This window comes from Peromyscus californicus, unplaced genomic scaffold, assembly GCF_007827085.1.
Source record: "Peromyscus californicus insignis strain IS unplaced genomic scaffold, ASM782708v3 Scaffold_14__1_contigs__length_90479793_seg_2, whole genome shotgun sequence".
Taxonomy (NCBI): Eukaryota; Metazoa; Chordata; class Mammalia; order Rodentia; family Cricetidae; genus Peromyscus; species Peromyscus californicus.
Window position 1 is genome coordinate 54,557,449 of NW_026294436.1, and position 26,963 is coordinate 54,584,411.

General features: G+C 42.2%; 1 protein-coding gene and 1 long non-coding RNA gene across 2 annotated transcripts in view; one reads left to right on the forward strand and one right to left on the reverse strand.

Moving 5' to 3' along the window:
- The window catches only part of LOC128109943 (uncharacterized), a 51,849-nt gene that overhangs the window by 17,806 nt on the left and 7,080 nt on the right, over window positions 1–26,963 (reverse strand). The window lies entirely within an intron of this gene.
- On the forward strand, window positions 24,845–25,444 carry LOC128109942 (60S ribosomal protein L23a-like). The gene has a single exon (XM_052737523.1). It carries the CDS (start codon window positions 24,956–24,958, stop codon window positions 25,442–25,444), a length of 489 nt encoding a protein of 162 aa, XP_052593483.1. The 5' UTR covers window positions 24,845–24,955.

Genomic DNA, 26,963 nt, shown 5'->3' on the forward strand with positions numbered 1-26,963 from the left:
GTATTCTAGGTTGCAGTACCAAGATGCCGCAGGGAACACAATTGGTCTGATTACATTAAATTCTCTTCTCTTACATTAAAACCTAATTGGAGGATTAAAGCCACCTCTTTGGGAAACCAATTTAATTTTACACTTTTTTAATGCTGCCTATAAGTTTATTCCTTTTGAATGGACCCTTTATATGAGCCCCAGCATAAATAGCCAGTGCTTTACACATGGTGAGCTTTGGACATATTTACTAAAGAGAAGTAAATGTAGGAATGTTGACTTGTTTGTTTTTGAGGGGCCTGGCAGGGCAATAGGAATTGGGGATGAAATGCAGAGAAAACCCATGGGCAAGGCTTCCACCCTCGAGTCCCTTCCTGTCCCAGGTGGGTGATCTCATTATACAAGCCATGCTTTGAATGACTTCAACCATACCCTCCTCCTCCACTCAGCTCCAAATAAAAATGAGTTACACAGAACCCACCAGCAGTACTTTACGAGTACCAGCAATTGCTACCGTGCATCCTTAATAGTGGCATAATCAAAAGTTATGATGCATTTTTCTGTAATCACAAGAAATGATCCCACTTAGTGCTAAGTAAAGCCAATTCCCCACCACACAAAAAGGCAAAAGCATTTCCATTTTCATTTTGAAACGAGTGGAGTCAGAATCAATTTGGTAAAGCAGTTAACAGCAACTGTGTGCCCCTTTCCAGTGCATAACAGGTACAATTTTCTTTTAACAAACAGCTGAGCAGAGGTCTCTGTTGCTGGATTAACATGGTGTGTTCAAACCTTCCGACCATTGTGTATTTAAATTGGGTAATAGAGACCATCAGACAGACGCCAATATGAATCTCCAGAAGCAGACCAATTTGCTAGCCTCCAAGCATATCTTTAGAGAAAATATAAATGTGAATGTGCTGGGAAGGAGGTTTTTCGTGGGGATTTCAACACACTGCAGCCTCAAAGAGTGTCCCATGTGCCTCTGTGTGAGCAAAACCCAAGCTGCAGACGGAAAGAAACATCTTTATTTTGTAAAAAGCGTCTGTGCACTGAATTTCCTCACTCTTCCTCCCAAAGTGAGGATGTCAGCTAAAAAGAAACAAGTGTTAAATTTTAATTGGGTTTAGAAAACTTTCTTCCGCATTATTACCATATGCATATGCGAGTGCAGACACACACACACACACACACACACACACACACACACACACACACACACACACAGCCTTCTCTAGGAACCATGAAGACAGTGGACAAAATGTATCTGTCTAATATAATTAGTGTCCACATGAACTTGTGTTTTAATAAGGAAACATTTAATTGTCACACACATGTCTTGTGTGTCTCCTTTTTTCACCTTCCTCCTCCTCTTCCTCCTCTCCCCTTTCTTCCTCAACCTCCTCCTCTTCCTCCTGCTCCTTTTTCTCTTCTTTTGGCATTTTGAAACAGAGTCTCATGTAGCCTACATTAGCTTTGAACTTGCTGGAGCTAAAGCTAGCCTTAAAATGCTAATAATCCTCCTGCCTCTGCTTCCCCAGCATTGAAACTGCAGGTATGCACTACCACATGTAGCTCTGTCTTTAATAGGAAACAGCACTGAACTGCATGTGGGTGCATAAACATGCAAATGTTTAGGTGTTTTGTAGAGTTATCGGAACATTGAAAAATTCATGTTCTTATATGTGATTGGCATATTGGCTTTTAGTCTTGCTCACATTTATTTGTTTAGTCAAGGGTCCTGGTGAAAGCTATGGATTGATCTCGCTAGTTGAAGAGAGAACCTGCAGCCAAACAGACCTGGAAGAAAGGTACAAGGAGCCTCCTTTTGTTCCTACTCATGAGTTATGGCTGTCTTGCCAGAGCCGGGGATCGAGCCTCCCCTCAGAAGAAGAGAGTTTGCTTCATTCCGCCAAGGGGTCACTGTGTGGTAAGCTATGTTCCAGATTCATAGCGGTAGGAATGGCACAGTCAGTATAATGCCTAGAACACAAGCGTGGGGACCTAAGTTTGGAACCCCAAGACTTACAGAAAGGAAGAATGCGCAGGCATACATCGAGCTCAGGCACACACGGAGCTCATTGGCCATTCAGTGTACCCGTGTGTGAGAACTTCAAGTGGGGTGAAAGCCCTGTCTCAGGAGGGAGGGGGGAAGAGGAGGTAAGCCATCAATGGAGGAAAATACCCAACATCGGGCTCTGATCTTCACATTCATTCACACATGTACACACACCCAAACACACATGTATATATAGTGCATGCACAGATACACATTTAAAGTTAGAATTAAAGAAGAGCGCAACCTAGAGAAACTGTCTAATTGAACAAGTTGCTGGAAATATCCTGGTCACAGGAGAGTGCAGTGAGAGTCGGAACCATGGACGTAGTGAAGATGTGTGTTCACAGCCACTAACGTAGGAGAGAACATCAGTGCGTTCTTACCTCCTCTCCTCCCCTAAATGTGTTTGATTCTCTGTTGCTCAGGGCAGCCTCACCCACAAGTCTGTGTAAGAGACTCTGCCATGGTGCATGTGGGGGACTGAAATCCAGTCACTGTCACTTCTGGCTCTAGTTCCCTGGCATGGGGTGAACCTCGGGAAGAAGACTCTCTTCTCTGATCATCCAACCACACTGTGTAAGGCTGTACCGCATCATATTGTCGGTAAACTAGTTCCAGTTTTGAGTTGGGGTATTTTAAAAACCCATCCATAGTTCTTTCCTCATACCTGCAATGCTCAGGAGAACATTTTAACACACATAGCCCAGTATCCCATCCTTTCCTCTTCCAAACCCACACTTGGGCAGTTGAACACAAGAGCAAGTGAACAGAGAGACCGGATGTGCAGAAAGTGATAACCATGAAATAAAGTGACTTAGTTTAATCCTGTAGCAAGTCCAGTGTTTGTGTGTGCACGTATTTGTGTGTGTTTACAGCTACACATGCCTGAGTGTGTGTGAATGTAGAGGACAGAATTCATCACTGGGGTCTTCCTTGGTCACACTCCCCCATTTTTTTTAGACCGGGTCTCTCAATGAACCTGAAGCTTGAGTGTTTAGCTAGACTGGCTGCCAAGCAAATTCCAAAGGTCCTTCTGCCTCGTCCTCCCTGGCGATCCCGGAAACCTGAGGCTCTGTTCAGCTCTTTTATGAGGTTGTTGGGGATGGAATTTAGGTTCTCATGTTTGTGCAGCAAATACTTTAGTAATCGAGCCATCTTCCCAACCCCCATTTGGAGGATTTTTTTTTAATTGTTTAGATTTGTTTATTTTATATTATGTGTTTGAGTGTTTTGTCTGCGTGAAGTTATGTGTACCACATGGATTCCTGGTACCCTGGGACCTCAAAGGAGAGCATAGGATCCACTGAGACTGGAGGTTATAGAGGTTGTAAAACACCATGTGGGCATTGGAAGCTCTTAGCCACAGACCCATCTGCCCAAGCTCCATTTTGACAAATCTTGTTGCATAGTTGTGGTACGCATACACGTAGAGATTAGCACATGAGTTCAGTGACTAAAAGGAACCTTCAAGGAACTCATGGCCACCCTTTTCCTTCACTGACTTCCTGTCAGTCTTGTCTGTGGTTATGGTTTCTCTGGATAGGCCCACTGGAAAAGCATGGTACCCCATCGAGTTCTTTTTATGTATCTCCTTAGTCACAGTCAGAGCAATTGATCATGTGCAATTCTGATATTCGATTTAGCTAAGCAAGTCACTAAGAGATTAGGAGGGCACTATCGAGTTCCCCTGGTCCTATAACCTTGGCCAACTCACTCAAGGAACGAGGGTGTGGATTGTTCAAAAATTACCAGACTGTTGCCCACAATAAAAAATCTGGCGTTGGCAAGCAGGGGCTGGACAAGCCAGTGAGGGAAGAAGCCATTTGTCCATTGTGTAATCAGCAGCCTAGTAACACAGAGCAGCTAAGCACCGACTGCAGTCACAGGTCCTGACTGGAGCTCCTACTGAAACAGAAATGCGAGGGGAGGGATAGCGATGTGGAAGATACACAATTAGGGTGTCAAGAGATTCCTTCTGATCCTCTCCCCTTTACTAAATCCATCTCCATGGATACCCTTTAAAAACTATCCTTGAATGAAATTCAAAAGGAACCCTAGGTTTTGGAATGTAGAATAGGGACATATGAGCCTCAGAATCACAGACTTTTATAGCTGGGAGGAAACACTGAGACCCTCAAGGCAAGTTTTCACAGTGTTCTGGGGACTTCTCTCGTCTCAGAGCCTAAGTGATTTGGCAGGGAGAGACTTGGCTGGCACCGAGAAAAGGGACTAGGCAGGGGATCACTTTACTGTCTTTTCTATATTCGGATTTTATTTAATGCTTTCTTTAGAGAAAAAATGGTCAGATATTAAAGGTAAGGGAGCAACCCTTGTTTTTACAGACAAAGTCCACGAACTCATTCAGGCAAGGAAATCATTCCCAGGGATCTACAAGCTGATGACAGTGACTCTGGTCTCCTGACTCTGGGATATTCACCACCACACCAGGCTGCCTCTCATTATGCAGCCTAATTCCCTGTGAGATGGCTTAATTAAAATCGTGGCCATTTTGGTTTTAATCTTGAGACTCTAATTATTTTATGTTAAATATCTTTGTAGCTAATAAAAATGAATTAAACATATAGATACAACATGAAGTTTAAATAATATTTTAAACAGTGTTTGGATCCTGTCTTTCCTCCTCTGTGGACTTGAGTATTTTAATCTCTGACTGCCTCTGCAGATAAAGCTGCATGGCACTCCTGAGCGTAAAGACCTAATAACTTCTTTTTCCTAGGTCAGGATGTTATTTTGTAGGAAGAAAATTGTCCTCCTAAACTGGCCAAGTATAATTACCACGTGTTTTTATTATTGTGCTAGAATTTACATAGGAGTGATAAGCAGTGATGGTGGAATTCTTTCTAATCCCTTCCCAGCCAGCTCTGATACTGTCATAAACCTCCAGGAAAAAAAGACTGAAACCACAGGAACCCAAGATTGCATTTACCACCCTGGGTTTTATGCTCTTTGTTGGAGACACAAAGGAATCAGAGCTGAAGCTACAAGGCACATGGTGTCTTAGTACTCCTCCTGGCCTGGTAATATCTCCCTCCTACAGCAGGTCTTAAATAATAAACATATATGTTTATGTCTAACATTGTTAAGGCACCTTCCATTTATTATTATACTACTAAACCTTCACAAGGACATGAAGCAGTGGCTATGAACTATTCTTTCTATACTATAAAAGCAGAAATGAAGGCATAAAGATTAATTTGCCCAAAGTCATTCAGAATTAATTCTAGGCTCCTGGAATTCGGAGTCCAGGAAAAGAAACCCAGAGACATACTCTGACCTAGAAGTCAGACCTAAAGAAATGAATGAAGCCATTGTTTGAAGGATTCGGTTAAGATTCATGCACACTTGCATACACACACACACACGCACGCACGCACGCACGCACGCGCGCACACACACACACACACACACACACACACACGCACACACACAGACATATACACAATGTCAGTACATGGCATCCTCTTTTTGGTAAGGCTTGAATTCCCAAAAGCAACCTGGAAGGAGAATTGAGAGTCAAGGAGGAGATGTAGAAGGAGTTACCTGTTAAGATGCTCCATCCAGACTCGCAGCATATTAAGTGATCTAAGCATCCAATGGCATGAAGGTATGGGGAAGGGGCAGCTTAGATCAGATTAGAATACAGGGGGAATCTGGGAAGTCTCGGATATGGGAGGGACATAGGCACTGAAGAGCTGAAAGAAGCAGCCTAGAGGAAGATCAGGGGAGATAGATAGGGAACTGGCCAAGAAACCCAGGAGGCCACAAGAGAAGCAGAGCATCATGCATTGCTGTAGAATATTATTTTCAGGGGTGTTACTTTTGTTTATGTTGCATTTATTTAACTCTGTGAAGCTGTGTTACTTTGGCCATCTAAAACACCTGATGGTCTAATAAAGAACTGAACGGCCAATAGCAAGGCAGGAGAAAGGATAGGTGGGACCAGCAGGCAGAGAGAATATATAGAAGGAGAAATCTAGGAATGAGAGAGGAAGGAGGAGGACATCAGGGGTCAGCTACCTAGCTACACAGCCAGCCATGAACGAGGAGTAAGAGTAAGATTTACAGAAGTAAGAGAACGGGAAAAGTCCAGAGGCAAAAGGTACATGGGATCATTTAAGTTAAGAAAAGCTGGGAAGAAACAAGCCAAGCTAAGGCTGGGCATTTATAATTCAGAATAAGCCTCTGTGTGAGATTTATTTGGGAGCTGGGTAGGGGGGCCCCAAAAGAGCAAAAACAAACAATGGTACAGAAAGAAGAGGAGCCAAATGGCTTAGGAGTGGGTGCCACCACTGGTCATATTGTCTTCCTCCAGGGAGCACAAGCCCTCAGTTACCATTCCCCAGTTTCACAGTGAACTTGAAAGCAAGGATCATGTCTAATGCCTCTTGAGTTCTTCATATGGTACACATTTTTCAAGATCCAAGCAGGGCAAAAAGTGAACTCTCTGGAGAATTTTAGAGTATTCCTTTATTGGCTGCAGTTAACGTTCAGCTAGCACCTTGTCTTGCTCCTACCAGCAACAGGCACATAGCAATTATGCCTGGAATGAAGCTGAATTGATTGGCACCACTCTTGATGCTTCAGGCATGCAGAAGACATGTTGGTGAAGTAAGTGGAAGTTTCTCCACTTCTCAAAGCATCCTTGGTGTAGACAAATAGAGTGATACTCTCTAGGAGGGCACAGACGTGAAGTGGATACAGCAGCTTTCTATACCATCCTCCCCTCAACTGAACCCTTCTTGGTTGAACACAGGAAGAGCAAAGATGTTGAGGAAAAAAGGATGCTGGAGGGGACCAAACTCTTTGCTCATCTCAGGGAGGGGAGATTTGCCTAACAGAGTAGCTGGTGTGGAGGGGAAAGCCCCAAAGCCTCCCTAAAAGTAGAAGCACCATCTCTACTGCTCTGTTTATTGCCTCCTCTGCCTAGATGCATCTGTTTCCATTTGAAGCAAATGCAAACCTCCCTTTTCTCTGTTGACATCAAAGCCAGAGATCCAGGTTCAGCTTATTGTCATAGCTGCTGTCATTAATAATACTTACGACCATGATTATCATACCATCTACTCTGAGCTCTAAAAGAGAGAAGTGCAGGCTACCGACAATAGGAACCAGATCTCACAGGATGCAAGGGAACATTCCTGCCGCCATAGGCTCACCCCAGGTTTCAAGCAGAAACCCAGTAAAGTGGTCACTGAATGCAGCTTTCCTTGAGAAGATGGAAGCTGCCGGCTGGGGTAGGTTGTGCGGTTCCCAGTCGGCAGCGACAATCGACTACTCTGGGGATTGTTCCCTTCTGTTTTCAGTGTGAATACAATGGGGGGCCCATCCATCTCCTTCACTCCTTGCTTTCTGTTATCCCCCTTCCTGAATCTGAGTGACAAACAATGACCCTTCACCAGTTGCAACAATGCACAGATTTGTGAGAATTGAACCCGACTCAACACAGCGTACGAAACTATAAAGGACCTTGGAGGTCTCAAAAAAAGTAAGTCAGATGATAGACAGGAATGAAAAATAGTCTAGGCTGCATTTCCTTTCTGTATTTTTCTTGGTGGTTCATGGGAACTGGACAGGAAACCAGGAGTCAGGGGGAGGATTCCCAGGCGCACAGAACTGCCTCTATCCATATGGGCCCTGCTTAGAACCCTTAAAAGGACAGAATTGAGTCAAGATTAGCTTACAGTGGAAAGATATGAAAGCATCATTGAGAGTGTTTCAAGTTAATATAAAGAGACACACAACTGTATTTGGCACCCAAATTATGGAATCAACAAAAACTAAAATGTACAATTATATTAGAATAGATGTTTTCTGTATTTTCCTGGCTTTCACTGTTACTAGGCCATCTATTTCTTCTCTTTCCCACTCACCCTGGCACCTGAAGTTCTTAATGCAAGAAGCTGTTTGCTGGTTCCTAAATCCATCATACATCTACCCAGGCTGGCCTTCCCTAGAGCCCATCTCAGAATCTGAGCCCATCCTCTCAAACCTTACCCGAGTTCCATCTAGCCTAGAAGGATGTCCCTTGACTTTTCTGAGGGAAAGTTCACTTTTCTCCACCCTTCCATTCTATTGTGAGGTACTGATGAGTGCCCAAGGATGTTTGTGTTGTGTCTAACTGCACTGAATTCTTTGCCAGGAAGGGCTAAGAAGACAGGTATTAGAAGGGTGAAAAGTACATGATCTGTTCTCAGTCAATGTCGATGAGTGCAGAAATCCTCTTCCATTGATTTGTGACAAATTGAGCAGGTTTTCCATGACCAAAGCACACCAAACCAACCAATTCTACAACATACACAGTGGACAAGGAGAAAAGCAAGGAAAAGTAGATGTTCACAAATCCATTCTTACCCTGCAAAATAAATGGACCAAGAAGTATGACTGGTGAAATATTAACAGCAATTCAATCTCAAGCAGGCAGGAAGAAGAGCATGTTAGTTTGATGTTTAACTACTTAGGGTACGCACATTCTGTGGTGAATGTACCTTCCTCTGCTCTCCACAGATGTGCCCCCACTGGATTCTGAGAGGCTGGCATAAAATTATTTCACTGAACTGTGACTTCCTATAATAGCCTTAAAATTACCACTGCATCTACAACAAAAACAACATTTGTCTACATTGTACTCAAGGTCCTTGTTATTAGTGTCTACACTATATAAACTCCACTCAGAATCTGGTGTCATCCCTAACTAATGAATATGCATTTTTTTCAAGACAGTGAGGGTAAATTTCACTTTTGCCTTGGACCAAAAGTTATCATAAGTATATATATTTATTTGTCATAACACTTCATCTCAAATTGCTAATTTTAATAACATTTTTCTTTTTCTGACAACTTCTATGTATATGCATGTGTAATTTTTTAATATTTTAAGCTATGCCAAGTCCATACAGGATACAGGCAGATTATAAATCATACACTAAATGAAAAGTAAACATAAAGAACAACTGAGCATTATTAGGAATGAGGCAGGCAATGCTGTTAGACTAGTAACTTTCCCAGACTCAGCCTATTGATTTTAATTATAGGAAATAGTCAGTACCTATCATGTTTTATTTTTAATAATGGTGGAAATATATTTTTAATCTTAATTTTTTTATTCCCATGGGTCAGTTTTAGAATGTTTGCTGTTTCATTATTCTGTGTGCATTGGCCTAAATTTTCACTTCACCACATTGATTTCCAGACTCAACTGCACATTCTACTCATTTGTGGAGATTATAAATACTCTCTGCCCACCAACACACACATAAAATCTTTACCTCATGCTGGGCGGTGGTGGCTCACACCTTTAATCCCAGCACTCAGGAGGCAGAGGCAGGCAGATCTCTGTGAGTTCAAGACCAGCCTGGTCTACAGAGTGAGATCCAGGACAGGCACCAAAACTACACAGAGAAACCCTGTCTCAGAAAAAAAACAAACAAAAAAGTTATAATTACTTAAGCCGGGTGGTGGTGGTGCACGCCTTTAAACCCAGCACTCGGGAGGCAGAGCCAGGTAGATCTCTGTGAGTTCGAGGCCAGTCTAGGCTACCAAGTGAGTTCCAGGAAAGGCTCAAAGCTACACAGAGAAACCCTGTCTCAAAAAAACCAAAAAAAAAAAAAAAAAAAAAAAAAAGCAATCACAGAATGATTGGGTGATGGTTAGTTGGTTATTTGAATGGATTTGTGCGTTGTAACCCTGTCAAAACACTGAAGACTGAGGAGAAGCTGGGTAAAGAAACTGCATGTGAATCAAGAGAGAGCATGAAACACTTGAGAATGGAAAAGACAGCATTTAAGAACTATGATCAAGTTGTAGAAATAACTTGACTGCCTATTCTAACTGTCTAGAAGTTCATGGAGTTGTACAAACTTTGGGTCTGGTAAATTTTGGTATGTGGTGTTTTTATTTAAGTATTTTATAGTGAAGTTCATAATTTTAAAAAAATTGCTAAGTTGTTATGTGTCTATCACTCATCCATCTCCACCATTGTTCATTTAGGACACTCCTAATTGGTTCATAATTCAGCCACTCTGGACCACAATTCTATAGGTTGTGTTGCCATATTGAAAACACCCAAAAATATAAGCAAAGTACACAATATATATGTATGAACATGTCATGCAAAAAAGCCATTGTTTTGTATGCTTACTAAATATTTAGTTAAAAGAGAATGTGCTGACAAAATACATTATTTACAGCCTTGAAAAGGTATGTGGCTCATTTGGATATAGGTGAAAAATGGATGGTGGAAGATAAGTGGTCTTCTTAGGGCAGAAAATATCTCTTAGAACTAAACACAAACATCAGAATTTTCTTTTTTTTTCCTATTGCTTCTACTTCACTTTTTTATTTTTAATATTTTTATTTTATAATTAATTTAATTTTACATATCAGCCACAGATTCCCCTGTCCTCCCTCCTCCCACCTCCAGCCCTCCCCCCCAATCCACTCCCCATTCCCACCTCCTCCAAGGCAAGGTCTCCCCTGGGAAGTCAGCCCAGTCTGGTAGATTCAGCAGAGGCAGGTCCAGCCCCTCCACCCTACACCAAGGCTGAGCAAAGTGTCTCAGCATAGGCCTCAGGTTCCAAAAAGCCAGCTCATGCACCAAGGACAGGTCCCAGTTCCACTGCCTGGGGACCTTCCAAACAGTTCAAGCCAATCAACTGTCCTACCCATCCAGAGGACCTGGTCTAGTTCCATGGGGGCTCCCCAGCCATTGGTTCACAGTTTATGGGTTTCCACTAGTCTGGCTATTCGTCCCTGTGCTTTTTCCAATCATGGTCTCAATATCTCTTACTCATATACTCCCTCCTCTTTCTCGCTGATTGGACTCCCGGAGCTCCACCTGGGGCTTGGCTGTGGATCTCTGCATCTGCTTCCACCAGTCACTGGATGAGAGTTCTATCATGACAGTTACTTTGGAAATCAATATGGCGCTTTCTTAGAAAACTGGTAATCACCCTCCTTCAAGACCCAGCTATACCACTCTTGGGCATATACCCAAAGAATGCTCAGTCATACCACAAGGACACATGCTCAAAAATATTCATAGCAGCATTGTTTGTAATAGTCAGAACCTGGAAACAACCTAGATGCCCTTCAACTGAAGAATGGATAAATAAAATGTGGTACATATACACAATGGAGTACTACTCAGCAGAGAAAAACAATGACATCATGAGGTTTGCAGGCAAGTGGATGGAACTAGAAAATATCATCCTTAGTGAGGTAACCCAAACTCAGAAAGACAAACATGGTATGTACTCACTCATAAGTGGATAGTAGATGTAGAGCAGAGGATGTCCAGACTGCAACTCACAGCTCCAGGGAGGCTACCTGGCAGGGAGGACCCTAGGAGGGACATGGAGATCGCCCAGAGACAGAGAGGTGGATGAGATCTACATGAGCAACCTGGAGGTGAGGGGGGTTAATGGATGGCAATGGTCAGGGTAAAGAGAGCTTAGGGGAGCAGGAGATCCCAGCTGGATAGGGAACAGAGTGGGAGAGCAGGGAAGGAGATAACATGATGGGTGGGGACCCCATGGGAATGGGAAGAGGCAGAGTGCTGGAGAGGTCCCCAGAAATCCACAAAGATACCTTCATGATAGACTACTGGCAATGGTCAAGAGAAGACCCAAGCTGGCCTACTCTGGTGATCAGATGGCCGGACGTCAGAATTTCTTAAAGCTTGCCAGATAATTCTCCTGGAGAGCTTCGGTTGGAACCCACAGCTCTACAGCGACTACTCATTAACGCTTTAGGCCCTTCTACCTGCAGATCTAGTAGACTCCATCAACCTCATCTAGTTGTCAAGAGGACCCTATGCTGCCTACCCTAAAACCTAAGAGACTAGTCCTAAGCTGATTTTCTTGCTAGATCCCCAAGCTTTGGTCATTCCAGTCTCCAATCCTGATGCTTCAGGGTTACTAGTAGTTAAAAACAGGAGTCCCCTGGCCCCACTCTTCACCCCTGTGACATTATCAGGTGCCATCTTTCCTACTTCTTTTCTGGGTAGGCACAGAAACAGCTTAGTAGACAGGCCCTCTGAACCCTTGACTCCACCTGTGGGTGGGAAACCTTTTGTGCTGATGGAGTTTCTTCTTTCCCAAAACATCAAAGTGGAGTGGCTAGAAGGGAGACTTCTCTCCTCACTTCTTCCAGCTCTGCTCTTGCAATGTTTTTCCAGTCTGCCCAACTATCTGTAAGCAGACGTCTGCTTCAATTCTAAATGCTTGGCAATGGCTAGCCTTGCCTTTGGAGACCTGGGCATCGCCCACCTTGGCAGGGCAGCCTGAAGAGCTAGTGATGTAAGCCAGATGCCGAGGGCTTCAGGCTGAGCCTGACATCATCCTCTTGTCAAGGACTCCCCATCTCCTGCCATTGGCCGCTTCTGGGTATGCCGAAGTTCAAGGTGGACACTTAGCACATTTATTACATACGGGGTTTATTAGATAACTGGGCTCCGTGGTGATAAATTGGTTGTGTGCTTCATTTAGACTCTCAATGCTCTGCAGGTTTTTCTAATTTAGTTTTGCCATGGCTCAGCCAAGATGAGATTCAGGAGAAGGAAAAGGGAGAAAGAGAGCGCGAACAAAAAGCTTGTGTTGTATATCAAGTCCTTGCTCTGCCTCGTGCGGGCTCGGAAATGAAGGGCCTTTTAAGCTGCCATCCTCAACAGCATCCACAGAGCTGTCTTCTGGGAGATATGTTTTTCTTAACGGGCCCCCACTCTTTCATGATGACTCCCCCATTCATTATGAATAGCTGCTGCTTTAAGCCTGTCACTTTTTTCTTCCTTTTAAGTTTGGATTTAAATGTGCACACACACACACACACACACACACACACACACACACACACACACACACCCCTATCTCCTCAGCACCACTGAGTAACACAGATGGGTAAGAAGAAGGAAGAGCCTTGCAGAAAGCAGGTAGGAAAGGGCTGCTGGCTGGGTCCTGTGTGGATTGCTCCATACCTGCAGCCTTTGAGAGCCTTCAGATCTCTCCTGCTCCAAGCGAACACTAGGGCATTGAAGGCTGCTTTGAAATGTGGCAGGCTCTGAGTGCCTACGTGCGCACTCGTGCAATGAAACACAAAAATCTATTTCCCTATCAGAGTGACTGACGTTTCTTTCCTCCTTAATGCAGGCCTTGATCTTTCCCTGACTGAATTTTCTGATCCCCTCCAGCTTGCCTTATCAGTAAATGAACTCGCATCAAAGGACATGATATCAAGTGGTTCTTGATGCCAGGCTTGGCTTCGCCTATTAAAGCCACTGACCACTTCCCAAAGGCGACATGCATGGAGCAGATGCTAACTCAGTAGCTTTCAGTGGGGCAATCCCACAATGCCATTTTCCTCCTTCTTTTAAAAACTTGGAAAGCAGATGTATGTGTGTTTCTTCCACCTCTCTAGTGTCTGTGGGGTAATTCCCCACAGAGAACACTTGACTACAACCCACCCCACCACCATCTATACCACCCCACTAATTTCACTCATCCTACTATGTAAGTAAGGGTGAGGTTTTGTAAAAATATGAGCAGTGCCTAGTAGATAAGCTCTGGGCTGTTTTGATAATGAGATACTCACATTCAAAATATATTCCTGACTTATATTTAGGTAAGCTGTTTAACTTTCTTAAACCTTCATTTCCCTCCACGAATAAAAGGGGTAAAAGGCTATACAAAGGGTACAAAGAGTTGTGCTCTCCTGTACTGTGGGGCTGGTGTCATTAAGGTGTCAATTTTAAGCATTCATTGTCATGACTATCTACCTCTCTACTAGACAACTTGAAATTGCCCACGCTCATTTTGATAACCTCTTCAAGATCTTACATCATCAAGGACCGGGTCCACAGAGCGGTAGCTGGAGGATGGGATGGTGAATGACTGAGCAGAACAAGACATTACATTGTTGTCTGAATAACAGAGGGCTGAAGGACCAGGAAATGCACCTTCCATGACTCAAGGCTCCCCATTCTAGGCTGTACATTTTGTTTTGGTTTGGAATTCACAATTTTCTATTCATATTTATGTTTACATGGTAGCAATTTTTCCTTTGACTATTAAATTGAAGTACAGCTTATAATTTATGGCATCTTTAGAATTCAGAACTTAAAACTATTTCAGAACAACAACAAGAAAAAAACCTATTTCAAAATAGAATATGTCATTTTTCAACCCTACTCAGTGGACTTACTTCCATTTTTACTCAGAATGGCCAACCAAGATGGGGCTAAGCCTTCCTGTTGGGTGTCATTCTCCTTGGAAGTGGGGGAAATTACAGAACCCTGCATCATTCCTGAAACCTCCTGAGCTACCTGATGGCATCATGGGAATATCTCATCTTATCTAGAGGGTAACTGACCAGAACTCAAAATCACAACACAGCAATTCTTTTTTTTTTTTTTTTTTTGGTGGAGGGGGGATTTTATTTTATTTTATTTTATTTTATTTATTATTAAGAAATTTTCTATTCACTTTACATACCAAGCACAGATCCTCCCCTCTTCCCTCTTCCCACCCCCCAGCCTTCCCCCCAACCCACCTCCCACCCCCACATTTTCCAAGTCAAGGCCTCCCATGGGGAGTCAGTAGAGCCTAGCACACTCAGCTGAGGCAGGTCCAAGCCCCTCCCCCCTGCACCAAGGCTGTGCAGGGTGTCACAACCTAGGCACTGGGCTCCAAAAAGCCTGACCATGCACCAGGGACAGATCCTGATCTCCCTGCCTGGGGCCCCCCTACAGTTCAAGCTAAACAACTATTTCCTGTATCCAGAGGGCCGAGTCTAGTCCTTTGGGGGCTCCACAGTTATTAGTCCACAGTTCTTGGGTTTCCACTAGACAACACAGTAATTCTACCAAATGTGCAAGCATTTGTAAAGACCTGTTCCATACGCTTCAGAACACTATCCTTCATTTATATTCCTTCTTCTGTCTTTGGAAATTGGCTACTGACATTTCCTGAGTCACCATCTGCCAGGTAAAGGCTTGGGATACTATGATAGTTAATACTGTCATCCTGAAAGGATCCAGAATCACAGAAAGAGTAAGCCTCTAGGCATGTCTGTAATGGATTACTAGATTGGGCTAGTTGAGGTGAGGAACATGGCCTAAGATCTCAGACTGCATGAAAAGCAGAAAAGGAAGTGAGCACCAGCGACCATCGCTCTCTGCTTCCTGGCTATAGATGCAACGTGGTCAGATGACTCACATCTCTGCTGTCGTGATTTCCCAACCATGATGGACCATGCTCTCAACAGTGAGCCAAAAAGAAACATTTCCTTTCTTAAGTTGCCTTGGCCAGGCATATTCTCACCACAATGAGAAAAGTAACATGTATATACACAAAGATGAGCTTGCCCTCAAACATTTTATTGTCTGATCAAAGACAAAAATTAGAAAGATCTATTTTCTAAATGTGAAGCTATATGGTGTGTTAGCCTCAGAATAACATAGGTTTGGATTTCTTATTCGCAATTTATGGGTGGAGAAGCAATGTTACACGCTGTTAAGAGAATCCAAATGATCCCATCGGAGAGAGAAGTGAGTATGTAAACCACTCTGAACAGTGCAATCTAGTTCTGCTCCAGCTTCCCTGATCTTCACCCTTTCTCTACTTTTTCTTTTGTTTGCTGACTTGTCTCTTATCGTTTCTAGCATCCTATATCATTTAGCCACTTTTTAATGAAACTTTTCTTTCTTGGCATTTCAAGCCACTGGATCACCACAGTGCCCATTTTGTTAAATGGCTGCACACAGATGTTTAAATACATTGAAGGAGCTGGAGGGAGGGAACTTGAGAAAGGCTGGAGGGAGGAAAGGGGGAAAGCAACATAATTATATTTTAATTATAATGATAAAAATATACAGCTATTGGACAGCTGGGTTTGTGGATGGTACGAAAGCCTAGATTTTTCTTCCCCTTGCTGTAATTCTAGTGTGTCAACAACAGTATTTACAGACCTCAGTGAAATGTTATGTGAGTTCACCAAAACAACTAAAATTATTGATTAAATCTTGGTATGAAAGGCAAAAGTATTCCTGCAGGGTTTATCAAAGTCTGACCCACAGGGGTCTCTTCTGCCAGGATTGTTAACAATGCTGGTTCCTGGGCCCCTTCCTGGGCACACTACGTTGATGACTAGGAACTTGAAAATGTGCATTTTAACCCATCTGCCAGGCTACTGTTGTGCACTCCAAAGTCTGGGAATCACTGAGGAGTTACAGATGGAAGTCAAGCCTTGGGAAACAGCAATATTAAATATTTTTGTAGATAAAGAATTGAGGAACAGACGTATTCAGTCATTTGTCCCAAATCACATGGCCAATAAGTCAGGATTTGGTGTCAAGGCCTTTTCTGGTGAATTTTATTGGCTTTAGGGAATCATCTTTTACTTCTTAACATCTCTCCAGCACAGTACTTCATCAATAAATGTTTACTGAACAAGCCAATGGCTTATACTGTGGAGTGAGGTTGAGTGATTGCCCTAACTCTCACAACTCTTGGCAGCTGAGGATCTTCATTTATATGAACTTCCTCCCAGCCAACCCTTGAAATCCCAGACTTTAAAACCCAGGCTCTGGCAAAGGCAAGAAACAGACAGACTGCCACGACTCTGCTCATGGCAAGGTCTGTCCCTGTCTGGCCAGTAGAGAGTTCATCATGGGACAGTAATGGCATAGGAATAGGAAGAACGCAAGAAAAATATAGAAGGCCGTGAAGGGCTCCAATCTGGCCAGAGTATTTGTTCTACACACCCCTCTATTTCTGTCCCTGTCTCTCTGTCTGTGTCTGTCTCTGTCTCTCTGTCTCTGTCTCTGTCTCTCTCTCTCTCTCTCTCTCTCTCTCTCTCTCTCTCTCTCTCTCTCCATCCTTAAGGTTAACTTGGCTTTCAATCAAGTGCCTGTACCATGTATCCAGTTCTGTGGCTCCATCATTCCTTTACATTTCCAACCAAGGGCTTAATTGCAACAACAATAAAAGCAAGAAGATTAAGTTTTATTTTTACCACAAGTTTCAAAAAAGAGAAAGGAGGGGGGAGGAAAAGACAGAAAACACACTCTGACAACATCCCATGTCCTGTCACATCCTATTTTTATAGGATAGCTGTGGGGTGTGTGATCCACAGCCAGAAATAAAACAGGACTGGAAGAGTCAGCCATCTGTCTGGAAGCTCACACAGTCCCAGATGGTACTTCCTTTCTGGCTTTCTGGTAACAATCTCCTCTGTCTAACGAAATGAGGCAGAAATTGCCCAGTGAGTTAGTGGGGATGATGGACCCTCATCCTCCCAGCTCTGGCACTGGGACCTGAGATTCCCTCAGCAATACCTGGCTTCTTTGTGCATATTATCTTACCTTTGCTATTGTTGTGCACCAGACCTATTCCTCTGAGGTAATTCTCCACCACAGCTGCTTTGGCCTGAGTTTTTCAAAGGGAGGAACCATTTCCTCCCCCTCCCCTTCAGGTGGCACCCCGTCCTAGGCCACCTGAAGGATAATATGTTTTTTGTGCCCTACACACAGTAGGGATAAATGCTCCCTGACTGGCTGATTGACTTACTAATATTCAAGCACCTGGCTGGAGACAAGGAAACAGTTCTTCACGAGTGTGACAACTGTGGCCTGCCTTGGCTTCCTATCTTAGTTACTTTTCTATTGCCGTGATAAACCACCATGAACAAGGCAACTTCGAATTTGGCTTATGGCTTCAGAGGGTTAAAGTGCATGAGGGCAGAGCAAAGGGACAGCAAAAAGTTCATATCTTGATCCACAACTACAAGACAGAGAAAGAGCACTGGGAATTGCACGGATCTTTTGAAACCAGAAACCCCACACCCAGTAACACAACTCCTCTAACAGGTCACACCTTGTGGTCTTTCCCAAACCCCCCACCAGGGGACCAACCGAGTCTTCAAATGTATGAACCTGTGGGAGCAATTCTCACTCAAACCACCACATTTCCCCCATCGCTTCCCTAGAGGCACTTCTTTGAAGATCAACAGCCCAACCTAAGTGTACATGATTTTAAAGCTGGGAACTATGGGTAGGAAGAGCAAAAGTACCTGTTTCGTGTCCTAACGACCCCTGGATTGCCCTCAGAGCCCACTTTGACTCTACTGCTAATAGAATTAGGACTTTAGGCAAAGAAAATATTTCACCTTCAGGAATCTTACGTTTCTTATTTTATATAATAAATTTAGAACCCTTTTGGGTACCATACATTTTTCTCAGAATCACTTGAAAAGCTGGTGATGACAGGTTGCAAGGATCACACCCTGCACCTTGTTTCTGATTCAGTGGCTCTGATATGAAGTCTAAGAATTTTTGCTTGGAGAAGTTTCCAAATGGTGGTATTGCCACAGAGCCTGGAACCACACTCTGAGGAACCCAGCACATGCTATCACACAGCAAGGATTCGAAAATGTTTGTCTACATGAGTAAACGCATAAGCAAACTGGCAAAGGAATGGGAAGTAGGTAACTTTGACGTGAGTCACAACTATGGACTATAACGCTGCCTCTTTTTTTGAGATTTAGAATCATTGAGTTTTGACCCACAGCTTACCAACCTACAAGCAAGAGACTGGAAGCCCAAGCCAAAAAAATATTGCTTTCCAACTTATAAAATCTTAATAAGCTGAGAAAACAACCCAAAGACTTTATGGAAGGCTGACTCTAACAATGGAGTTTGAAATAAAATGCTTGCTTTCTTCGTGGTAAGGGTATTTTAGCCCTGGGAAGTTAAAGATTAAGAAAGTAAGATGATATGGCTTTTGTACATATTTAAGTCCCTTTATATTAAAAGCACTCTACAGTAGCAAACAAAAAATCTTCACACTCATGCTTCAGTTCAAAACAATTTAGATTTTTGTTGTTTTTGTTTATTTTTGCAATAGACCTTATCTATTGCCTGTTATTAAAGTGCCATAAAAACAAACTGGCTTTGCTTTTACTTGTCAGTTATTGTTGCTTTTCCTGGCTAGGCATCAACAAGGGCTTGCCTTTGCTTGAATAAGGAAACTTACAAAGAGGTAAACTAAGGCCGAGCATCATCATAAATGAAGGGTTTCTGTGGATTTCTCTGAATCCCAGTATGCAGTACTGGAAGTCAACAATTAGTAAGCTGAGATTTTCCAACATTTCCTCTTAAACCCTTCCTATGAATGAATAATATGGAGACACTTTTAAACTCAATAAAAATGTCATTGATCCATGTATCATGTGTTGATATCCCCCACTCTAGCTTGTCAGAGCTCATTAATGGCTGTGCAGCCTTCAGAATGCAAGAGACATTGCAGAATGGCTAGCTCAAGCCAATCAAGCCGTTTCAACATGCAATCTATCCCATATTTCTGCGGCGAGAGTCTGTTCAACATCCTCTTGGAAACTGATATTAAAAGATGAGATGATGATGATGATTTCCAAGTCCATTAGATTCTTATTGTATTTCAGCCACTTACATTTACTGAGTAGCATATGAAAACTTACACTGAATGAGGATGATATCGATACAACTATGAAAAGAGTCTTGAAAGTGTTCACAGGAAGGTTGTCTTTGAGGGAAGGGGGACAGCAGGCGAGTGCTGCACGCACTCCAGTTTTCTGCCAGTATGCTGAGATCACCTTCAAACCACCATCTAGGGAAGTGGACTCCAAAAAGTAAGTAACAGCCTCCCTAATCGAGGAGGCACATCTACACACTAGACTGCAGAAGCAGCTGTACTCTGTGAGCTAAAAACTGGAAACAGTCAAGTAACAACTCCCCAAACTCGGAGTGCATGACTTTTTGTTGGAAGAGAGGAGGGTTAGCCAAACACACTTCATTTTGCAGACTGAGACTCCTTGAAGCTGGCAGAGGTTGAGTTCAGGAAGAACTGAATGGAATGGGCATCCTGAAGCCTCCACAACAGCGATGGAGCTCTGTCAGGCAAGAGCAGGGAATAAATACCCCAAACTCGCAGTTGGAAACCCAGAAAGATCATGCCTTAGAAGAATGGCTACTCACAACCCACTCTAAAGTGGCCTTAGATCAGCTCTTAAAAGGATCAAGCTTTTGTGTCAGTGAATGAACTGTATCTCAGAACAAAGCTTAATACTATGTAAAGGAAAAGAACAAAACAATCTATCAGTCTCTATGCAGTAAGAGATGGTAAACGTTCAAAGAAGCAGGAAAAACACATTTAATCAAGCAGGATTAAAAGAAAAAGAAAAGCCTCGGGCTGGGATGATAAAATTACTGTACAAAAATCTTAAAGGACTCTTAGAGTTATATCAAAGTATGGTCTGCCTGTCCTTGTGATGTGTTTCTAGACTTTGAAGTACAGAAAGGCCAGTCTATCCTCAGACTTCAGAATCCTGACCCAATCCTACTATAACCGAATAATTAAGGCTAATATTGAAAGGATAAAGTGTGGCAAAGTGGGTACCTTCAGGGGGCCTGCCAAGGGATGTCCCTAAGAGAACATGCCATGGTGCAACAGAGTTAGTGTAAGAGGTTTATTGGGGGAGGAGGGAGTGAAAGTGAAAGTCTGTCTTGGAGTGGGGACATAAGAGAGGCAAGCAGGCAGACAGACAGACTGACAAGAAAGCAAGAGGAGCAAGAAGGGCAAGAGAGGGGACTTGAGGGATGGACACTTTTAAGGAGTGCATGTGTCATATATGTGGAAAGGCACCTGGCAGCCAGTGATGACTGACTGCCGAGGCAGGCACGGTGGGAGCCAACAAATACAAACAGTAAGTTGGGCTTAGCTTATATGTGTGATGTCATTCAAAGGGAAATCTGGCCCTCCTGTCTTCTCTCCAGATCCGATAAACCATGTATAGCTATGAGAAAAACATTACACAACCATTGAGAAACATTGTACAAACACTGGACCTGCTCCAATCCATAAGGGATTAGATAGATTGACACAGACCAGAGAAGAAAAGAAGACAAAAAGACTAAATGGAATAGAGTACACTAGATGGAATCTTGGACTAGGAAAAGAAGATGAAGGGAGGAGAGACCAAATTCAAATAAATTTTACTTCATAACAGCAAATAGTGTTGATCCTTACTGTAATTGGGAGCACAGAAAAGAAAACACCCAATGGCTACTCCATTAGAGTGAAGGTTTTTATTGTGGTAAGAGAGAAAGAGCAACCAGAGGCATCTGGAAGAGTTCAGAGCAGAGAGAAGAGGAAGCAGACTGGACATGGCCACGGCTATCTCTTAAGAGTAGAGAGAAGAGGAAGAATAGCAGAGAATGGCAAGAAATAGAATAGTAGAGAATTTTGGGGAGAGGGGTGGGAAATGACTCCTTTTCACAAGTTCCTGAAGAATGCTGGCTTTTATCTAACTCGCCAGAAATCCTTCTATAGTCTAGCTTGAGCTAAGCCAAGACTGTCATGTCTGGACATAAGCACTTCCTGAGATGTCACACTTACTAGTGACAAATCCACCATAGAGATGCAAGATATTAGCCATAGATACAAATGTGTGACAACACACAGCTTTCACTATACTGTGCTAGTTTACTATGAATTTATAACTAATCTAAAACAGCATGTATGTTCAATAAATTACAAATTGCTTCCTCAAACTTATCTTTGGGAAAGGAACAAAGGAAATGATGGATACAATAAATGAACAGATAGAAGATCGCAACAGAGACAAGTAATTTGTTAAATATTAAAATTATTCAACTGAGTAAAAATTTGAGTGTACTAATGAAGTCACAAGTGGTAAATATGACAAATTAATAACTGATGAAGGAATGTATATAAGAAACAAGGGTAAGAAAGGAAATGGGCGAAGTAATGTATATAAGAAACAAGGGAGGTCCAGTCCCCTCCTCTTGGATTGGGGGGAGGAGGGGGGCGGGAGGAGGGAGGACAAGGGAATCCGTGGCTGATATGTAAAATTAAATTAATCATAAAATTTAAAAAAAATAAAAAAAGAAACAAGGGTAAGAAAGGAAGCAGACAATAAATATTAAATGAGACAATATTAAGTGGTCTGACATTCATGGAATTGGAATTAAAGATGTGGCAGAGAAAAAAGAGATATAAAAGAAAACAATAATTAACAGTTCTTGCTAATTTGGTTTGAAAAATCATTTGAATATAAAAGGCTCAATAAATTTCAATCAGAAAACTCAACGAGGTATATTTTAGTGAAACTCATAGATTCTGAAGGCAAAGGCAAGCTCATGAAACAATTAGAAAAAGAAGACATGGACGGTACCAATTAGAAGATCCATTGCTGACTTTTCATCTGAAACAGTGAAAGTTAAAATATAAGCCAATGGCCATTTTAAAGATGACAGTAGGGAAAAATTAACTACTTATTCTGCAACAAGGTAAAGTGTCTTTAGAAACTGGGATAAAATAGAGATTTTTTTTTCTCCACTGAGAAACTTTACCAGCAATAAATCCACACAAGAAAGTAAGTATCTAAGGAAGTCTGTGAAGCTAAATGGAGACAATAGGAGATAGAATTAGTAGCCACAGGGAGAGATGGGGGTGACCAGATAGAATAAAATGTGGTTACGTTAAAGTCAGAATGAGTTCTTTAAATTGTAATGGGCTATTTAGTCAAAGTAACAAAGATGTGCTATGTAATTTATGACAATCAGACATAGAAAATGTTTACACAGTATCACAAAGACGGTCAGGATTGAGTGTAAATATACATGCTGGAATTATTATACACAAAGAAGTGTAATGTTAATTCAACGTTTACTGAGATAAGTTATACATGTGTATTGTAATTACCCCTAGAACCACAAATACAAATAACTAACTATAATAAAGAAACATGGTTAATGGGGCTGCAGAGATGGCTCAGTAGTTAAGAGCATATGTTGCTCTTTCAGAGGACCCAAGTTCAGTTCCCAGCACCTGCATCAGGTGACTCACTACCATCAGTAACTCTAGCTCCAGGGGTCCTGGCAACCTCTTCTGGTCTCCCTTGGCACTTGCACACTGCACACACACACACTAAAAAATAAATATTTAAAAAGAAATGTTGCTAAAAAGCCAATTTGAGACACCGGATACTTTAAAGACATGCTTTATCTACTGAAGAAACACGAAAAAGAAATCATGACTAGGGACGTAGTTTAGTTAGTAAAATGCTTGCCTTGAAAGCAGAAGGATGTGGGTTTAATTCCCAGAATTCATGCTAAAAAAGAAATAGAGAAAGAAAAAAGATGCGTCTGGAAGCATGTATTTGCAAGCCTAGCAGGGGAGGCAGCAACAGACAGATCCCTAGGGCTCACTGGCCAACAACCTGGCTTACCAGGGAAGTTCCAAGCTAGAGAGAGAAAGTGTCTCAATAAAAGAAAGATAGACAGTATCTGAAAACTGACAGGACTTCTGACCTCCACACTCACAAACATCACACACACACACACACACACACTCACGAACGCACACATACACATATGTATTTCACACACACATAGAAGGAGAAAAGACAGATTAAAACAAACAGAACACGAACAACAGACTCACACTTAACCATATTAAGGTGTTAAATGTAAAAGAGCAAACATTATATTAAAAGGCAAAGATCATGAGATTGGATTTTAAGAAGTTAACCTGGGCATAACTATACACTGTATCCCAGATTTTCAATTTAAATTTAAGTACACTGATAAATTAAAATAGAAGCGTTGGGAAGTATGTTCCATTGAATCATAAGAATGCTGAAGTTGTTATTTTAATGACACACAGATACCAGCACGAAAAGTTTTACTAAGTAGAAACAGTGCATGGCAATAAATGTGCCAATTCATCACAAGATGATCCTGAACCTTGGTGTGCTTAATAACATGTCATCATCAGAACACATGATGTCAAAAGCAAAGACAGACAAAAGCTGAGTAGAGCTTCAGACACTGCTTTCTCAATAACAGACCAGACACAGACAGAAAACTCAGGAAGGGTGCCAAGATCTGAACAGCATTGACCAGCAGCTCAATCTAGTTAGAACACTCCATGACATCTTAAGAATACATCATTTTCACAGTGTATGTGAAGTGTTTTGAAAGAACCAAATACTATACCATAAAAACAACCTGATGTATATTTAAAGCACTTGAATCAAATACAGCACACTCTGGGAAAAATGAACAAACGTCTTTGTCTTTTTTACTCTTCAGTAGTGAGATTAAGGAATACTCTCAAAATTACCCATGAGTCAAAGTAAAGAGCATAAAAGAAGTATTTCCAGCAAATGATCTGAAACATGCACGCACATACAGACATGCAGGGTGCACTTTAAAGAGTGCTAAGCATGTAAGTTCAATAACAGAGGGCTGGCTTAGCATGTGTGAGGTCCTGGGTTTGATCCTTAGCACTACTTAGAAAACAAAGGTCAGAGGGCAGGGAAATACTTTAAAGAAAATGTATATTTTCAAATGCTTATATTATCATATATATTATGTATATATATGATTTAAAGATTAATGATCTAATCTTCATCTAGATTAAGTATAGAGTGAGAAATGGGATTGAAATCAGTGAACTAGCAAAAAGACACAGAGAGAGAGAGAAAGAAAGAAAGAGAGAGAGAGAGAAAGAAAGAAAGGAAGGAAGGAAGGAATAAAGAAAAGGAAGAGAAATAAAAAGAAAGAAGGAAAGAAAAAAAGAAGGAAAGAAAGAGAAAGAAAAGAAAGAAAGATAATTACTGAACTAAACCTAGTGATTTGTTAAAGAGTATGATGGGAGAGTTACAAATTAGGGTCTCTGGTCTTTTTCTTTTGTCTAAATGAAACATGTGAAGATGCTGGGGTGTTCTGCAGCTCCTCAGGCCACCAGCCCAAAACATATATGATACCCAAAAAAGGCACAGCGAAAAGAAGCTGGGTCCTTGGAATACGGTTGAAGTCTTGCACCCCCTTCTTTAATGTCTCATTGCAAGCTTTTCGCCAAGATGCGCCAAACAAAGAAGGAAGCTCCTGCCCCTCCCAAAGCTGAAGACAAAGAGAAGGCCTTGAAAGCGGAGAAGGCAGTGATGAAAGGCATTCACAGCCACAAAAAGAAGATCCCATGTTACCCACCTTCTGGGGCCCAAGACCTGCGGCTCCGGAGGCAGCCCAAATATCCTCGAAAGAGCGCGCCCAGGAAAAACAAGCTCGACCACTACGCCATCATCAAACTCCCCCTGACCACTGAGTCAGCCATGAAGAAGATAGAAGACAACACCACACTTGTGTTCATTGTGGATGTCAAAGCCAACAAGCACTGGGTCAAACAGGCTGGGAAGACGCTCTCTGACATTGATGTGGCCAAAGTCAACATCCTCATAAGGTCCGACAGAGAGAGGAAGGCGTATGTTCAGTTGGCTCCTGACTATGATGCTCTGGATGTTGCCAACAAAATTGGGATCGTCTAAACTGAGTCCAGCTGGCTAATTCTAAATATACTTTTTCACCATTAAAAAAAAAAGTCTCATTACAAAAATAATGCAATGTCTTTGCTCAAGCCACTCTAAGATGAATTTTCTCTTAAATACCATCCTAACGGGCTCACAATCAGAATTACAAATAAGATTTACGAGGAACAGAAAACCTTGAGTGTGCAACAAAGAAACTCATTCTGTGAGGCAGGAAGGAGAGTGACGAAAAGGAAGACAGAGCCCTGTACTCAGCAGAGTGAAAGTATGGGAGTTTGTTTTTAAGGTTTATTAATTTCTGTTTTATGCCTGTGAGTGTTTTGCACGCGTGCATGTATTGTATGCACTGTGCAATGCTGAGTGCTTAAGGAGGCCAAAAAGGAGTGCCAGATCCCCCAGAACTGGAGCTACTGACAGATGTGAGCCACGATATGAGTCCTTGGAACTGAACCCAGGTCCTCCACGATGACAGCAAGTGCTCTTAGCCTCTAAGCCCTTTCTTCGGCCCCACCAGGAACTTTTCATACCATAATACTATTTAAACTAATTCCAGGATCAGTAGCTCCTTCTTCTTTGGATGGACCAGTAAGGCACATGAAAAGATATTGGAAATGAATTCATTCAAAACCATTCCATTATCCCACTCACAAAGCCACCAGATCTTAGATTTCCTAAAAAGATTCCAGTCAGTGTTCGTAAGAATCAGGAAGTCACACGTTGTAGACATCTCTCACTATAGGCTTAGGAAGGGAGCTTTGCTAGTCTCCAAGGAGAAAGCTCAGGAAGCATGTAAGAAAAAGCAAGATCTTCAAAGGTATTAACTGTGTTTCTGGTGCTTTAAAGCTGAGGCCTTGCTGGCTCTGAAGGGACACCATCACCCCTCACAGTTTGTCACTTCCTAGATGCAGCAGAGGACTTGTCTGAAAACCCTATCTTCAAAAATTAGCATTTATTTTTATTTTTAATTGTATCTGTGCATGCATGTCTTAAGGACGGGGTAGGGGAAAATCTGTGTATATGAGCACAGTTGCCCACAGAGGCCAGAAGGCGGCACTGGACTCCCTGGAACTAGTTACAGGCAGTTAAGAACCAATAAACATGGGTTCTGAGAACCCAATTTAGATACTATACAAGAACAGTATATATGCTGTTTAATTGCTGATCTATTTCTCCAGCCCCACCTCAATACTTTCTTTCCATGTTTTTTATGTTTTAAAAAAAAAACTGAAATAGAAATTTATCACTTCCCCTCCCGTTCCTTCCTGCAGCCTCTCCCAGCCATCTCCCTGTGTCTCCCACTCTCAAGTTGCCTCCTTTTCTTTGATTATTGTTGTTACATACATACATGTGTGTATGTATATAAACATGTGTCTGCACAGGTACATAAAAATACAGCCGACTTGAGTCCACTTTTTCTGTTTGTGTGTATCTGGTTTCGGTGCTGACCACTCTGCATCGGACAACTAACAAGGGGGTTCATCCCTGGGAGAGGCTAATTCTTCTCCCAGCAGTCAGTAGT

Bases quoted from the DNA above. Each gene is read 5' to 3' on its own strand.
- LOC128109942 (XM_052737523.1), top strand. From the start codon at position 24,956: ATGTCTCATTGCAAGCTTTTCGCCAAGATGCGCCAAACAAAGAAGGAA.